This window comes from Cheilinus undulatus, linkage group 6, assembly GCF_018320785.1.
Source record: "Cheilinus undulatus linkage group 6, ASM1832078v1, whole genome shotgun sequence".
In the NCBI taxonomy this organism is placed as follows: domain Eukaryota; kingdom Metazoa; phylum Chordata; class Actinopteri; order Labriformes; family Labridae; genus Cheilinus; species Cheilinus undulatus.
The window spans coordinates 21,539,296-21,557,369 of record NC_054870.1 but is presented as its reverse complement, the minus strand read 5'-3'; the positions used below and the strand labels follow the sequence as shown (position 1 = coordinate 21,557,369).

Here is an 18,074-nt window from a genome sequence, read left to right as displayed (position 1 = left end):
CCTATCTTAAAGCAATTACATCTTTATTACATAACATATTTTTCCAAAGTTATCCCTGTAAGGCTGTCATTCACTCTTACCATGCTGTCCTGTTTGTGCCAGTAACCTGAATTCTCCCTCTGCCTTTGTTACTGCCTTTGTTTGACCCCATCTTTAAGGTAACCTGCATGCCGTGCAGCTGTACAGTGTTGCCATTACAGCCATGATATATATGTATGGGTATGATGATCCTTGCTGCTCGTTTCCTTCTGCCTGTGATCTGAACTGAACTGTTTGTTGGTCATAATGTCTGTGCCAGTCATGGGAGATGTGACCTTTTGTCTTTCTTTACAAAGGGTGTCAGTGTTACATGATGCATTATACTGTGTTATTCCTATATTGGCCACTAGGTTTTAATTATATCCCATGAATTCATCTGGGTTAGGCTACTCTTTATTCTTTTTTACCAGAAACTTTAGGGAAAGAAAAATAATTCAAATATACTAGATGTGATAATAACAACTATCAGACAGAATAAACTACATTAACGGTGTCCTCCTTGTTGATTTACAGCAGGTTTGTGGACTTTAATTTTGATATGAGAAATAAATCTGAACATCTGTTCATCTCAATTATAGTTTCCTGCAAACTAGGTTCTCATTTAATGTAATGAGTTTAAAGCCTAGCTACACAAACACATTTACTCAGGCTTCTGTTGCGGGGCAGTGTGAACGCAGGTTTCATGAAGACAGATCCAGACCTATCCAGTTACTCCTCTGCTGTCAGCTGAGCTTTGATCGAAACATGACAGGGTGCACGGCCAGCAGAGCCAGAGCTGTCCTCAGTTGGCCCTGTACCTAGAAAGATGGCATGAGCAGTGGAGTATTATATAACATTAGCAGTATACGACTAGGTGTGGCTCTTAGTATGTCAAACTCATCATTATGTGGATTAGCTCAGGACAAAGTAGCACAGAGTAGTAAACCTAATGCTAGGGTTATTTCAAACACTTAAACTCAACACTTAGTAAACTATTTGCTCTATTCAAAAGCCATTAGAGGATTTTCTTCACCTAAAACAACTGAAAAATAAACAGTGAAATGCTGATCTAAAGCCAGTCTGAAGGAAAACATACAAGAACACTGTACTCTTATGAGATTGGTTTAATGAATTAAGTTGAAAAATCTTAAGCATTTACAATTATTTCCCCTCAGTTCACCTGTTTGACAAAACTGTAAACAGTAATTCAATTATTGTACTTAAGGATTTGCTTGCACAGTTTTAGAAAACTATTCTATAGGCATTTTCTTAGAATTGCTTCTTAATTATTTTGTGCAATAGTTAGCTTTTTGGTTTTCATGTTTTCATGTTAGAATTGCCCAGATATCCAATAAACCTCCACAGTTGCACTGTCAATTCATTTGACAAAATTTAAATAAAATAGATACTTGTATCATATTTTGAATTTCACATAATTGATGACACATTAAAATGAAGAGACATGTTCACATTTCAGATGTTCTTTTTTATTTGATCCTTCATCCATCCTGTCCACAACTACACAACATAGCTACCATGTTATATTGTTTCTGTGCATACAGTACATTGCTGTACACAAAGACAGCAAGCAGCCCCTTCAAAATATGTGTTAGTCTCTCAGGTTACAGTAAAATAAGTTAAAACAACATTTCTCTCAGGCCTGTGAAACCAGGTAAATAACATCATTCCTCACTCAAGATGGTGCCCTCTTGAAGTTTATAATACAGCTGCTCTGCAGCAATGATAGGCAGGATAAGTACCACAATTCTTAGCTGTGCAGAGGCAGATACAGTGTGTGACCCTTGGAAAATTTTTAAAAACTCACACAGAGTGTGATGGCAGGCAGGGGCCGGGAACAGAGGCTCAAAGGGGCTGCTTCAGTAACCTTACAAGCCAGGCTCAGTTTGGGGGTCCTAAAATGCAATAAGGGGATTTTAAACATTTTACAGAACAAGTATTAATCTAGTGGGATCTGTAGAGCATTCATGTCAAGTGGTAGTTTCTTAACATCAATAAATAAGGATAGACAAAAGGGACTGCAGAGAGTTAAAACTGCAGCATCGCCCCTTTAAGGCCTGAAACTCCAGTTGGCATGAAAGCTGGTGTTTGATTGAGAAAAAGCATCCATCAGCCACCAAATGTCCTCATTTTCCACCCTGTATCACTGTTATGTGACTGATAGTGAAAAAGTGATGCTTTTAAAAAAGCAACTGAAGCATGGCTCTGCAGACAGAAAAGTAACAAAGTAGTGTTTTCATGAAAAAAGAACAGGAAACCTATCATGTCTAGACATTTTTAAATAATTATTATTTTGTTCGTCTTATTAGAGTCAAAGTACAGCTCAGCAAAAAAAACGAACACATGGTAGTTTTATGTTTAGTCACTTTAAGGGTTGTTCGTAATAGGACTTATAAAGAAAGCAACACTTGCTTTATCAAAAAAGTGCCACTTTTCTAACCAAACACAGCATAAATTAGCCATGTGTAAAAATGACTAAACAGAAAACTATATTAAGCATGTCAATGCCTAAAAATAAAACAAAAAATACAATAAAATGACATTAAATATTCTGATTTTGATGATTAGCTCATGATGTCGCCGATTTCAGGTATGCAACAAGGTCTGCACGCTCCCCCTTCTTCTTGATGCCAGCAAAGATCATTTTGGTTCCAGGGATGTACTTCTTTGGATTCTCCAGGTACTCCATCAAGGTACCATCATTCCACACAATACCTGAGACCAGACGGATAGTCAGTGAGTCAAAACTGATCAATCTAAACAAGGAATCTGAAAAAGATCTGAACCTTGAGCTAGATAACGGAGCCTTTAAAACCTTAAATAACTGTCAATGTTATTCAAACCGAATGTGTTAAATATAAGTGGCTGACAAAATACTGAAAAAAAATCATATTAAAAAAAGGCTCTGGACTCGTGCATCTCAATCACAGAGTGGGATGTTTTTTTAGGGAAAAAAATACATTTGACAGAATTACTTTATTATCAAAAATGAAGTAATAACTAGCTGAAGATGCTAAATAACTTGAAGTTATATCCCACATAACTTAGTTACTTCGGCATGTGAATAATGGACTCTAACATGTCGTTTGCAAATGATACAGATTATTTAGACCCTGATTTGTCTTACTTTATTTCTGCTCTATAACTCCATCATCGTTATTGTAGAAATATCACATACTGTGGATGTGTCCCATTATAACAATGATAATAAAAGGTGATGGGTTATTAGAAGCCTTGTTTAACCTCTAGAGAACTGACCTTTACTCTTGTTGGCGTCTGTGTACGAATAGCCCTCCGCCTGTCCAGTCTTACGACCGAACAGACCCCAGAGGTTGGGGCCCACCTTGTGCTTGCCTCCCTCCTCTACTGTGTGGCACTGGGCACACTTCTGAACGAAAGTCTTCTTTCCCTTGGCAATGTCTCCCATAGTCAGCTGGAGGCACAAAAGGAAGACAGGACAACAATAAGTCAGATGTACAACTTGATATGCCAGACATTGTACATGTCTATGCAACACTCTGGCAAATAAAGTGTGTGAGCTTTGATCCCTGCCTATCTACAGTATCTATTCATAGCCTCTAGTTGGGGGATGTATCTCATCCACTGCTCTTGTCAGACGGTCGCCATCTTGTGAAGGTCGTTTAAGGAGACAACTTTTCAGCGCTAGTAGTTCTGCTTTTATTTACCCTGCATTCGCGACACTATCATGCACACATGCACCCTGCCGAGGTCATTTCAAGGAAACCGAAACATGCAAATAGAAACAGCCTCATACTGCCGCTAGACAGGTTAGCCTAGTGCCCACTCGTTCCTGTTATATGTTTAATATAGCAGCTCATTCCTCCGACCACAGGCAGCCTCAGCTCGGGTTACTCCCATAGAAAAGCTCTCCGGTTGGCTCGGTGATTAAGGTTTGTCTTAACCGTGTCCGCCTCAGGGGCTTAGCTCGTGCTGTATTTACGGAGAGGAGCCAATAAGTATAAACCAGCCATCACTAATGTACTTAAAGTGTCTGTAAAGATATACACCACTGCTGCAGGGGTTACGCCAAAACGTGCTACTTTTCTTGTTCTGTCCCCAAAATACTAATGGGAGGCCCTCTCGCTTAAATTACTTTATTATTTTACCGCAAATAGTTTACGTCTTTATTCCATGGCAGTAAATATTACAGTTTCGTGCTGTACATGAAAAGCTTCCTGTCATCTGAGGTATCCTTTAAAAGGCCCATATATTGCGTCACCCCGGCTCCGCTGTCCTAACATGACCCTCGTATGCACCCGCAGACAAGACGGTCTACCTGCCAAATATTACACCTATTGCTTGGATAGGCTTCATTCTTAACAACCGTCTTATCGGTATTAAACAAACGTATTAGATTCAGCTAATGATGGCTTCTTATCGTATTTAAGCAGGTCAATAAATGGCCAGCCAACCTGGTTTCAAAGGACTGACTGACACATGAAATACACAAGAATTTGAACTGAACTGTGTATTAATGGGCTCAGTGCTAACGCTATCCCTCACATTAAACATCACACATAAGAGGAAATAAAGTCAACCTCAGCTCAGACAGCCTGAAACATGGCCGACTTGCATCACAGGGTATCAAGGACATAACGTTAAAGCACTATCAATATACATTTGAGAGAAGCTTACATGCCTGTTTTCGTTTAAAGGAGGGTAGGTCGCTTGTTTTTCTGCGTTAGCAGGTGCAAATCAGGGGCTAGGCTGCTATGAGATTAGCCGCGGATGTGTCACCCACCCAGGCTGTCAAGGATGCTTCAATGTCGGCGTCCATATAACGCCCTCAACACTGCTTTTATAAGGTAACACCATTACAGAACCCAGAAAACAGTAGGCACGTCTGGAGACAAAATACATAAACCCTATCACCAATGACTCAATATCACACAGTATCACACAGCAGATACTCTTGGATAACCCTTTTTCTTTACGCCAGGAGAGCAGCCTAGCTATTCATTAAAGCTGAAGCTGCCGTTAGCTAGATTACACCGTAAGGGCTCAACCGCCCAGCATCTCCTTTATAATCATCCTATCGAAGCCTCGTTCTAGAAAATACAGCGGTCTCTATTTTGAAAGAAAAAAAAAAGGGAGACACTAAAGGTTACCTTTTGATTAGTATAAGCGGAGCTATCCTCCCTCCTGTGCGGGTTTGAATGGCTGGTCGCGTCCGATGAGCAGCTTCTGGCGGTCGGCTAGAAGGTCACTTCACTTTAGAGGCACCGGCTTTTGACGTCATCATCCAATCACGTGCAGCGCGATCTCCACTGAATTGTGACGTAGCCGCTTCAATCCGGCCCAGTCTTATTTCGGTACATGGATGTTTCCTCACTTGACTTCTCGTGGTTAACTTTATTTAGAAATCGCGTGTTCTGTAGAGCAGAGATAAAAAGTATTCCATCAAAATCAATCAAAGAAAGTAATCATACAAAACACGAACGATTATGACGCTTCTTTTTTGTAAGAGCAGAAACAAGGAACTTAGAAAGGAAGGAAAAATATGTGTTTAGTATTAGTCCCTACGTCTTGTCGCATTCTTGAGCTTCCATTGTGGGACCTACAGTATGTGTGGGTCTCAAGGCACCTGCTGTAGTAGCTTTTTAAGGTGACACTGAAATAGCCTATTATAAATTTAACATATCTTTAACATGAACTCCGTTTTCATTCAAATTTCAAAGGCAGGGAGAAATCAAAATACGTCTCCATATAGATTATAATTAATATAGTCTTCGGAATGAAAACGTGTGTGATTTCATTTGGCGAGGCGTAGTTTAATAGTATTTAATGTGAAGGGGTTTAACATAAAACATTATCATAATAAAAATGTAGTAAACAGCGTACTTGTAAAAAGGCCATAAAAACAAGAGAACAAGGAGACAGAACAACATGTCAAAATCATTGTGATAATAAAAATTCCACATTGGTATACTACAATGTTAAAGCTATTTAATCTCATCTTTGTCCCCACAGGGGTCGCTTACCACACTCACACAAGAGGTACTACAGTTATAAATAATTCATGGGACCCTCGACCCAACCTGATCAAGAAGTCACAAGCCTCTGACGTCATATCGTCAGCTGACTTCTGTATGTAAGTGTTACCTTGGGTAAACAATGTCATGTCTGATCTGTAGCCTATATAATAGAATATAATGGGTTATATATGTTATTTTTTCTTTATATTAATTTGATCCATATTCGATTCCTGTTTTGTTTAACTATGAGGGTGCGACAGTGCACAGCTCTACAACATAGTCTGACAGCTTAGTTTCATAAACACAATGGTTTTAATGTAAAAAGTGTAAAAGTAATAATCTGAATCCTCTAATACAACAAGACACTTTTTTTATAATCATCATTAAATCATTAGTGCAAAAATGTCACACCTTCAAGAATATAACCATGTTTTTCATTTGATCATTTCAATAAAATTGGGTTGGGAGTATCATTGGGCTATTTATTAAAGGCTTATTTAATCGAACATGAGAAAAACTGTTGATGTCTCAAACTAAAATTATCAAAAGAAACTATCAACAGATTTATCAAGAACGAAAATAACCAGAGGGTTTCTCAGCCACCGAAGGGGGCTGTGGATGCTTGCCAGGGAAAAAAAAATAGAGATTTAAAATGATTTAAAGTGGTATGTTTTATAAATCGATTATGTGGGTGACTTTTGAGCCGAATGTAAGTAGTGGGTACAAAAACTCCCAAAAACGTGAATGTGTATGCTGCTTTGTGCAACATCCCCACTTTTGTGTGATTGATTGTGTGGATCCCTGGTCTATGGTCTGTCGCGCTGTTATTTTAGGGCTCTCAGGTTGAAAGGTACAAAGTAGTTTGAAATTAAGTCGCCACAACCAGCACTGACAATAACAATTCTGACACTGGATTGGATAAAGAATTCTTAGTTAAAGTAACAGCGCCTTACCGTTTGCAGAGACAAACCTTTTTTATATAGATTGGTCTGTATGTATTTGGCATTTCTAACGCAGAACCTTTTCTGTATACAGTCGTATACAGATTCATACGTAGGAAGACTTTCTTCTGTACTGGCAGTTTATAAAAGCTCACTGCAGCATCCTTTTGTAACTTTCTCCTAGAGCACAACTCCCGCACAGCAGATGGCGACGGCGGCTCACTGTTTTTCCAAGCCACACTGATAGCTTCACGACTATACGAAATGGCTAATTAGTTACTCTTTTTGTTGACAACTTTAGATCTTCATCATAAATCAGTAAACGAGTAAATTAAATTTTAAATAAAACAGATGAGTGGATTCAGTTTGGCGCAATGGACAGAAAGCACTGGATCATAACGTAAATCAAAACGTATAACTAACCGACTAGCTTAATTCCGATGAGCACCTGAAGGCAGCACCAACGGCAACCACCCAGCACCATTCAGTTTACCGACGACTCTACTAAAGATGGACGAGTATCCCTCCAAGCAAGCGACCGAAAACCTCGACGATCCCCCGAATAGTCGTCTTTTCGCGGTCATAAGTCGATCCTTAAGCGAAGATGAGCTTCGGGAGAGTTTTTCTGTGTTCGGAGATATCCAGGGGATTTGGGTTGTCAAAGACAAACAAACAAAGGAGTCCAAGGGAATCGCCTATGTGAAGTTCGCCAAGTCTTCGCAGGCCTGCTTAGCCATGGAGGAAATGCATGGCAAAGTGTTGGTGGACGGGACTAAACCCATTAAGGTAACGATAATGGCTAGGACACCGAGAAGATGCGAGCTACCAAATAGCACTGGAGCATTTAAATGTTAAATGTATTAGTATTAGTATTCATATCAAATTATGAGTCAAAACGTCGGAGTCATAGCATAGCAACAGTTAGCATGCTAGTATTCTGCAATGGGGGAGTTCACGTTTTGGCTAAACGGAGAACGGCTCTATGCTATGCTATCTAAATGAGATTTGTTGAAGAGAGCGGTTTGTTTACAATGTAAAGCTATGCTACCTCTCTCCTCGAATCGGGGCCAACGTTTTCATTTATTTAAAGGTGCCACTGTGTGAACACTTTGGGAATATTAGCAAAAACTTTAGTTAGTTTATGCTGTGCCTGCTATGCTCACTACTGATGATAAGTGTGGCAACTAGTGGAGTTTAAGAAAGTGATATTTAGTTGCTCCCCTGTGTGGTACTGTAAAAACATGCAAGATGCAAAATCCAAGATGGTGGAGTCCACGCGGGGGACCCTCTCTATGTTTATACTAAGTTGCACTGGCATACATAAAATAAAGGCTTATCAGTTTAAGTCAGTGCTCCTAAGTGTTGGTCGAGGCCCACTGGCACTTGAGGTGGGCTTTTACCTTATTTCAAAACTATCAGTATAATTGTGAAAATTTTAATTAAATTTTTTGTGGACATAAAACACTTCATTACAAGTTAAACATTTCTTTTTGAATTCCAAGAAGCAACATAACCCAACCTGAATATTTAACTTACACGTCACGTTTAAATATTTATTGTTTTATGTACAAAATGGGTGTCATGGTTTAACTGGTGCAGAGTCAACAAGTGACGCCCCACTGAATGTTTACTATGCTGTATTGATGTTACTGGAAAAAGATATATGGAGTCACAGCAGACATTTTATAAGACTGATATTAGAAAAGAAAACAGAATTGACTTTGCAGATGCCTGTCGAACCAAATAAATGCTGGTGGCTTATTAATTGCATTGAATATCTCTTCCAATGCTTTCTTGTGACATTAATGAATGAAAACTGGGAATATGATTTGAAATCCTCTATTTATGACATAAAAATCAAAAGGTAAATCACTTTGAGCTCCATGTTATGGTGTAATTAAGGTTTTGGTGTCCTAAGAAGATTTTCAGGTCTCAAATTGGGCCGCAGCACACTGAAGTTTTGGAAAGTCTGTTCTGAGTTAAGAAATAACACAACTTTATAATTTATATTCAACTTATTCAAGTGATTAGCCTATCTAAATGAGTGTTTACTTTTAGATATGTAGATATTACTTTTAGATAGTTTCATTTTTACCAAGTTTGTTTTGTTGAATGCTACTAGGCTACACACTGCACTGTTAATTCAGTGGAGGTTTGTGGTGTCTAATAGTTCTGATGTTGTCTTCTCATTAAAATTAAGAAAAATACAATTTGGCTTTAAGGAAATGCTCCTTACCAAAGTGTCCCTCCAGAATCTTTATCTCTGTCAGTCAGAGTTTTACAACATTCATTTTCTTTTCTTCTCCTTTCTGTTGGAAATCCTGTCCCAATGAAATGACCACTTCACTCTGAAAGCTCTGAAAAAAATAATCAGACAAATATTCCTTGTTAAGCCATTTTGCAGGGTAAATATATCAGGAAATTGGCACATATATCCTTAAAACAAAGTTAAAGAAATAAAGAAACCATGTTTTATTAAACTTAAAGACCTTTCCCTTTCACTTAATGGTAAATACCCCTTTTAATCAGAGTTAACCCACCAGTACTGATTGATGAAAACTTGGTATAGGACTGGAAGTTAATGTTACGCTCAGCTTCAGGTGCTACATATCCAGTGTATGATATATTCACCATAGCTTGGTTTACAAAACCTGTATTAATTTACATTTTAATCATTTTTCATTTTCTTTTTTGATGATTTTCTTTTTAGGTTTTTATCGCCCAGTCACGTTCTTCCAATAGACACAGAGATGTAGAGGATGAAGAGCTGACCAGGATCTTTGTCATGATCCCCAAGACCTTTTCAGAGGAGGACCTCAAAGATACTTTCAAAGTAATTTCACTCACTCATGTTTCTGTGCCAAAACATCCCGATTGTTATCTATTATTTATATCTTTTTACTTTGAACATTGCCCTTATGTGAAGTATGACTGATTAAGCCCTGGTCAAACTTGCACAAAACTCAAGTTTTCTCAAGTTTACTTGGGTGAGCTGCAGGTACGAACAGAAACAGCAGAGTTTTTCACCCTGAAATTTCCCTGCAAGAATAGTCTTCCCCCTAGCACTGCCTTGACAGACAATCTACAGAAAAAAATACTTCCAGCTGTGAGGGACAAGTATGACCAAGCTTAAGAATACAAATCCCTCTGTCATTTTGCCTGTGTTTGTGTTTTATAGGAATATGGGGATATTGAGTATTGTGTGATCATCAAGAATAAGTCCACTGGTGAAAGTAAAGGGCTTGGCTATGTGAGATACTATAAACCTTCCCAAGCTGCCCTGGCTATAGAGAACTGTGACAAAAGTAAGACAAGGAACTTCTCTGAACATTTTTCTGCCACTCAGAACTTCACATTACTGATGATTGTGTCATTAGCTTACAGGGCCATCCTGGCTGAACCTCGCAATAAGGCTTCAGCATCAGAAGAATACAGCGGGGGGCCGTCCAGAGGTGACTACATGGGCGGGAATGAACCAATGAACCAGTATGCCTTCCCAATGGGTATGCAGTCATTTGACACTGTTCAGTATTTTTTATGTGTACACATTTTGTCAGAAATATAGCTGGTCTATTTAGAATAAAGCATTAATCTTTAATCAAAGGCTGTGATCACAGGCCCCTTTATGCTACATAGGGCCTCATGCAGCCCCCATGAACTCTGTTTCTGACACTTTGATCTGAAACATGCACACTAGTAGCCTGCTGGAGATCATTTTGTCAGGCTCAGGCAGTTCTCCTGTTTTTCCTCAAAAGGAGCAGACAGCAGTCCTTGTGCTGGGATGATGCCCTTCTATGGCTCTGTCCAGCTCTCCTGTGTAACTACTGCACTCCTTATAACGCTTTCATACTCTTAAGACTGTGCTGGAGGATGCAACAAACCTTGTTTCAACTACAACTGGGTTGCAGCCTCTGCACACTAGCAAAACAAAAAAACCTCAAGAATCTGTCAGGAGGGAGAGAGCTGTTGCCTGTAGCAACTGCATGCATGTGTAGTGACCAACTTTTAGAAGTTGTCTTGCTTTTGCCTTTCCATTGAAACAATCACTTGTCCTTCGTAAGTGGACAGATTTGTATTCTTGATGAAGTTTTATTGTCTTTAATTGGTGTTGTACTGTGATGACAAAGTGGTTCTTGATCTTTGGAGCTAGTTATATTCCTTGTTAAAACCAAATTTCTGTCAAAGCTGCAGTTTACCTTTACTGTAATAGATTGTTCTCCTTTATGCAGCTGAACCTGGAAACTATCAGGTGATGGACTACCGCTCTGGTGATTTCACACGATGCCTCATGGTAGCAACACGGGCTGCACTCAGCCAGGAGCAGATTTTTGCTCTGTTTGACCTCATTCCTGGCATGGAATACTGTGAGCTGCAGAGAGACGCTTATGGAATGAGTAAAGGTTGGTATTGAAACACATGGACTTGATTTATCTGTGCATTGGAATCAAATCAAAATATAGTTCGCTGAATGAATGATGACCCATTTTTTTTTAAATCAGGCCCAACACTTTCTTTTTTCCTGTGTGTGTTTAGGTCATGCTTTGATTCGCTATAGTAACTTGGGATCAGCTGTTTATGCAAAGGAAAAGCTGAATGGATTTGAATATCCTCCCGGAAACAGGCTGGCAGTAAACTTTGTTGATGATGGAGAGGACCGTGGCAGGTAAATGTACAGTCATAACTAAGTAAAATGGGTCTGCACAATTGAAGTTTTTTTTTTAGGCATGATTAAAATGATAAATTAGGAATGAGACTAAAGAGATGAACACCACTTTAGACATTTCTTGTCAGTCTTACAAAGATCAGCCTGTTTTTCTGGAGGGAAAATCAACAGTCTACTGTTAGGGTCAATCACATTTCTAACTTTAACCCCCAACCCTTAGTTTTGAATGCCCCCTTGCCTCTTGAAACAGAGTTGGGAATTCGATGCCCCTTCAAGTTCCTGATGTGTCATTGAGTCTTCGACAGCATTTATATAAGCAGATGTGATGTCAATATTAAACATTTCTACTATGAGCATTAAAAAAGTGTTTGTTCAAAGTAAAAGGACCATGATGCATTAAAACAACATTGATTTAGGATATCAAATGTTTGTCATAATTTTCAAATCTTATTTTCAATGAAACTACCCACATTTGTACACCTCTTGAGCAGCCATTTTGCTGATGATTCATAAGGCATTCTGGCAGATTTATCATGCCACTTGGTTTAGAGTGTGCCTTAGGAAAATCAACATTTGAAGGGCCACTAAGTTGAAGCACTTAATCCTACCCCTCCATTGCAACAAGGACTGGAACACTACTTGTAGACATGAACAAGCAAATATGGGGTAGAACTAAATGGAAGAGGCAAGGGGTGTTTTGGGATTGAACCTGAATCAGCTTTGGGCTTTCTATCCTAAAATTCAAGGCATATTAAGTCTTATCAATGCACTTTTATGTAATACATAAATGCCTAACCTAAATTGGGGTTCAGTGTCTTGCATGAGGACATAACGTGTAACTATTGGAGCTGGGGAATGAAACCCACAACCTTCCAATTGTGAGACGACTAACTCAACTTACTGTGCCACAGTCACCCCTAAATAGGTAGTCATTTTCTGTTTCTTGAAGATAAAGAAGAAAAAGAGTAAACTGTCCTTTTTATGTTGACAGCTTTAAGAAGTCGTCCCAAAGAAATTGTCTCCACAAAACATGTTGTTCAAAAATCCACTCCAAACCATACTGTACCTCCCTCAAAAGTCTCTAAATAAATGTTAAAACTGATTATTTCCAGTATTAAAGCTGCAAAAAAAAGGGATCTGTGTAAGGATTAAAGTAATCTGACCCCACAGCAACATCATTATCAATGTGATGTACAGTAGCTTGAAATGACCTGCTTCCTTTTTATTTTTTAGTCCTGTTGGTCGGATGGCCATGCAGTTGGTTGCAGCCCAGATGATGTCAGCAGTGTGGAGTGGACCGTCCACCAGCCAAGTGATGAAACCTCCTGTGAGTACCAACAGGCAATGTCAGGTAAAGAAACCAACAGCAACACTTGGGAAAAGTTACTTCTTCATCTGCAAAAAGATGAATTAACTTTTATAGTGATTTTATTCAGCAGACAACAAAATTATGAGGAATTAAATCTTTATGCTGACTGTCACAAAGTTTTAAATTCTAGATAAAATGACAAAATAGGTAACACAAGGGGCAAATTGTGATCTGACTTCACTTCAGATAACAGTTCACCATGTAAATAACTCCTTACAGTTTCTTACTGTTCTGGGTAATTGTATCTCCAGGCCCTCTTTGCCAACTTTAGTACAGTTTCAATAATTAATGTAATTAAAGTTGTTAATTATACAAGCCTTAAAGCCTCACTGGACTAATTATTGTCATGCAGTTAGAAAAAAAGGAAATGTTTTAAAGGTGAGTCCTTTACCCTGGGTGTTTTTGTCTGCATCCATCAGGGCTTCTCTCCTATGTCCAGCATGTCCCGGATTCAGGCAGACGTCAGCCTGCCCTCTATGAAGAAGCTTGCTCCACCTGACAGCAAAACAAAGGAACGCTTGTTTGTTGTGTTCAGTCCATCCCCGCTACCACTGGATGTGTTGGAGGATGTTTTCTGGTAAATGTTAACACATATTGATATGTTGCTTAGATATAAAATTGCACATTTTTATATTAAATACATAAAATAAAATACTAAATTTAAAAATTGTTAATTATCTCAGATGGCTCAGTTGATCTCTGACTAAAAGCAAAGTTATTACAAGGTGGTTTTGCATTAGAGCATCAACCTTAACACTTGATCTACAACTTTAAAACTAAATTTTTTCCTCCCTCTCTGTAGTCGCTTTGGTTCACTCATTGAGGTCCATTTGGTGCCTGGGAGGAAAGTTGGATACATGAGATATGCAGACAAACAGGTGAGAGTCTAAAGTTATACTTGATAGATCTTTAAAAATGGGGTTAAATCGCTGTGAAGGTGAAGTATTTTATTTAGAAATGACCAGTGGATTGAGATAAAGTAAAATGGCTGGATGAATGCAGTCTAAGGGCGCACTCACACCAGGCTATCCGTCCCATACTGGGGCATATTTATAAAGCCCAGAACATTTGATCAGTGTGACTATGTGCTTGGGCACGGCATGCTTCCCTGCCCCTGGCACAGAAGGATGAGATGGGCCAGGGCACAGCACAAATGCAAATGAAGGAGCATGAGCATGGATATGTGACACAAAGTGTGGTGGACCTGGAGTACAAGAGAGGTTTTAGAAAACACAGGTTATTTTGGAAAATACTGATTTGAAGTATTTGCAAATTAAAATATCTCTACACATTTTCGTCCATCTTTTAAGAAAAGGAGAGGGTTTATATGATGCAAAAGCATTGTTAAAAGGATGTGCTTCAGAGCACACACCAGGCAGCAGCTGCATGCTCAGCAGTCACACTGTCCAGACAGAGAAAGGCTGATAGAGATGGTGGGATTTTTCTAGAGAGATGGAGAGAGAGATATGTATTTTATTAAATTTAATTTTTAAAAAGTTACAAAGATTTTAGTGTGGAAGAAGTTCACCATCTGCACACAGCTCCACTACAACCTCTCATCCTAATGGAGCCTAGTTCTGTCCATATGTCAGTAATTGGAGCTTAATGAAAGCGAAAGATTTTAGCCTTGTATAAAGAAGTTTCTTCCCCAGAACGAGCCACAAACAGCAGCTCTCAGGATAAAAAAACACTTTTGTTATTCCCGTGTACGGGAAAGTCTGCCACAAGTGTGACAAGTGTAGGCCACGATTAATCTCTTGACCTTTTTAACCCCTCAGTATTATCAAACTGTGATGCCAAGCTTATATCAAATGATCTGGTGGGGGATACATCTCCGCATTTAACCTTGTGCTCTCTTTCTCCTCCATCGGACTCTGTTAACACACTGATCCCAGGTCAGGTGAAATAAACTGTGTTTCAGATCAGATATCGTATTAAATTTTAAAACCTTAAACAACAGTACTTTATGTATACTTATTGTGGGTAAGTGAGTAAATTCAGTGCAAATCTGCTCCTTGTGATGGCATCGGCCTGTGACGTGTCTGTGGTAAAGCCTGGATGCGTTGAGCAGTATGAGTGCAGATTGCCAAGTGTGAGTGCACCCTAAAGGGAGGAATAAACTGACTGTGATTTCTGTCTCTGTTTGTTCTTGTCTCTGTGTCTCTCAGTGTGCAGACGAGGCCATGGCGGTACTCCACGGTCGGATTGTGAACGGAGTGAAGATGAAGGTCATGCTGGCTGATCCACCCAGAGAGGAATCCCATAAACGGCCCCGTACTACCTAGGACTTATGAGACGATACAAGGGTAAGTGCCAGCATCTGTCCCACTGACTTTGGAACTGTAAAACTAGTATGATTCAGTTGTCATGTCTGTGTTAAAGCACTTTGTAAACATCTGTTTTTAAAGGTGCTATATAAATAAAGTTTATTATTATTATTGAAACGTATCTTACAAAGGTTTAATTGAACAAGAATATACCAACAAATCTATCTAATCTAGATTATGAAATAATAGTATAAAGATGCGCACTGTATCAGTGCAAATAGAGTTGGTTTGTGGCAGAATAAAGACTGGTTGCTTTAGAGAAACTTGACATCTCACCACAAACTGGACTATAGACCTGCAGTAACATCTGTATCTAAATCAATTAATTATAGTGATTAAAACTTTTTTTGTACAGTGTATATACACTGATCAGCCATAAGCTATGCAATCTAATGCAATCACATACAACAGTTTACGGTCTGTGTCAGTGAACTGAAGTGTATTACATTAAAAGATGTTCCAAATATATTTGCTCCCCTTGTGTACGTAAATGAGATGGGCAAAATATTAGTTAACACCTTTTAATATAATGCACTCCAGTACACCACTGTCCACTAAATATAAAGTTGAGTTCTGATCTTTTCCGACTATCATTTTATAACTGGAAATGCTGAAGCTTTGTAAAGTAGAGTTTAAGATAGTATTGTTGAAATGGATTAGATGGCCATTGTTTTAAGGCTGCTTTATGTTTATAAAATGAAGGCTCAGGTATTCCTTTCTACTACCTCCTCTCTCTTGTGGAACATGCAGATTGTTGGACTGCTATGACACAAATTGTATTTGAACTGTCCATTTCAGGATCTGTTCATTGGCCAGAAAGCCTGTTGAATATTAACTGTCATTTTGTTAGTATGCTACACTATTGAGCCCAAGCGTAGCACCTTAAAACTTTTCATTTCAGAATGTGAAACATGTTTTAAATTTACCACAGAATCTAAAGTAGTTTTCAAATACTCTCATACAACCACCTGCAGTAATCCACCATGCATTGTTCTAAAACTGTTAAACTGTTTTGTAATTTGTAGGACAGTATGTACTCTGACAAAATGTCAACAAATGTCTAATGACAGTTGTTTCTGTTTCTGTGAATAACACTGCAGCTTCTTGTTCCCTAGGCGACTGTTGTCATGACACAATGACACCTGACCTGACAGACCGACCAACAGACATCAAGACCTTCTTGCGACCCCTGACACGACCTTTGACACCTGTCTGACCGAACCCTCTGGTCAGTGACCTTGCTGTGACTCACTGATGTACAGTATCTCATACAATGGAGTTTAAGTTGTTTACAGCAGCAGCAATGTCCGTTTTTTTAGTTCATGCTACGTTTCAAGCTTTTGTGCATATTAGGGGAACACCAATCCATCCTTGACACTGCTGGACTAACTAATGGAAAACCAAAGCAGTCTACAGGAAAGATATGTAGGTTTAATTTGAAGAGTCTTGGTTGAAGGTGTCGGCAGTATTTTCCTTAAAACTGTAGAGATAAACAGTTAAAAAGTTGGATCTCGACAATTTATTTTTTTCAGATCTGTCCTTTGTTTTCTGTATGTTGTCCCATATTGATCAGATTCAAATGTGTCAGTAAACTTGTTTTTGTCTTGGTGAAAATAAAGATCAGTTTTACCACCAGTCCGTCACATCTCTTCTGTTCTTCAGTTCCTGCCTAATGAGTGACTTCAGTTATCATTGCTGTCAGTATTAGTGTTATAAAACATTTTTATGATGATAAAATGGTTAAAAAAAAACAACTATAAGCTGTGGTGTTACAATTGGCATTATCTGGCAGCTTCATGGTGAATTTCTTTTCTCCATTGTTTATCCATTTTGCGCAAGAAAAGAAGTCTGCCATAGCTGTTGCTTAGATTTAACGTTCCACAAACAATTAAGAGTTTTGGGATGACTGACATTTTTCCCCTTCTTAAAAACCGTTCATTAACAGTTCATTAAAATAATTTTTTGCACTTTAGGCTAATTTGCTCTGTTAAAAACAGAACATGTCACCACAACAAAGCCAGATAAAGGAGATGGAAGCATGCAATCAACCTGTGGAGACATCACTTACTAAAAGGTATTAAGGCAGGGTAATGAAAACTTGTTTGATTTGGTTGAATTGCAGACACTCACAGTTAAAGTGTACTTGTATGCTTTGAAATTTTTTTTTTTTTTTTGAAAGTGTTACTCTAATATTGTAACTTGTCAGACCAGCAATTGTTCACTTCTGTTCTGAGTGAGGGGTAAGTATTCCCCCCTTGATGTTTTACTCTTTTAATGATTTTATACATCAATCATGGGCAATACAATTTGGCTTTTTTTGACAAAGAAAATTACAATGAAACCTCTTTAATGTCAAAGTGAAAACATTTATCCAACATTGTATAAAAAAATATGTAATGCAAAATAATTAGTTGCATACATATTAACCCCCTTCAAACTGACTGTCCTAACTCCACAGAGGCCCAGTTAATTGGCACTAGTAGTCTCATAATCAGTGAAATGGGGATCATCTGAGTGCATTCAATGTGTCTGAAGTGACTGTAGTATAGAGACGCCTGTGTCTGGAAGGTCCAGTCATTGGTTTGTCAGTATTCCTGGCCATCACAACACAATGAAGTCATCACAACACACCAAGACACTCAGGGAAAAGGTTCTTCAGAAGTCTTAAGTCAGGGGATGGGTACGAAAATATTTCCAAGGGACTGAACATTCCTCAGAGTTCAGCTAAAGCCCTCAGCTAGA

At 38.7% G+C, this 18,074-nt stretch overlaps 2 protein-coding genes across 3 annotated transcripts; one reads left to right on the top strand and one right to left on the bottom strand.

The window, feature by feature from the left end:
- Window positions 1-1,483: 1,483 nt before the first annotated feature.
- LOC121510945 (cytochrome c) lies at window positions 1,484-5,323 on the bottom strand. Its single transcript, XM_041789346.1, has 3 exons — window positions 5,166-5,323; window positions 3,295-3,469; window positions 1,484-2,751 (listed from the first exon to the last, which is right to left on the bottom strand). Exons 2-3 carry the CDS (start codon window positions 3,461-3,463, stop codon window positions 2,606-2,608), a joined length of 315 nt encoding a protein of 104 aa, XP_041645280.1. The 5' UTR covers window positions 3,464-3,469; window positions 5,166-5,323; the 3' UTR covers window positions 1,484-2,605.
- Window positions 5,324-7,450: 2,127 nt separating this feature from the next.
- On the top strand, window positions 7,451-16,967 carry rbm45 (RNA binding motif protein 45). Of its 2 annotated transcripts, none has more exons than XM_041789345.1 (11): window positions 7,451-7,759; window positions 9,684-9,806; window positions 10,152-10,278; window positions 10,351-10,476; window positions 11,203-11,373; window positions 11,507-11,636; window positions 12,870-12,963; window positions 13,425-13,582; window positions 13,808-13,883; window positions 15,174-15,311; window positions 16,448-16,967. In XM_041789345.1, exons 1-10 carry the CDS (start codon window positions 7,484-7,486, stop codon window positions 15,288-15,290), a joined length of 1,398 nt encoding a protein of 465 aa, XP_041645279.1. In that variant the 5' UTR covers window positions 7,451-7,483; the 3' UTR covers window positions 15,291-15,311; window positions 16,448-16,967. The 2 variants fall into 2 exon arrangements, with proteins under 2 accessions (XP_041645279.1, XP_041645278.1); XM_041789344.1 differs by having other exon boundaries at window positions 12,870-12,987.
- Window positions 16,968-18,074: the final 1,107 nt, after the last annotated feature.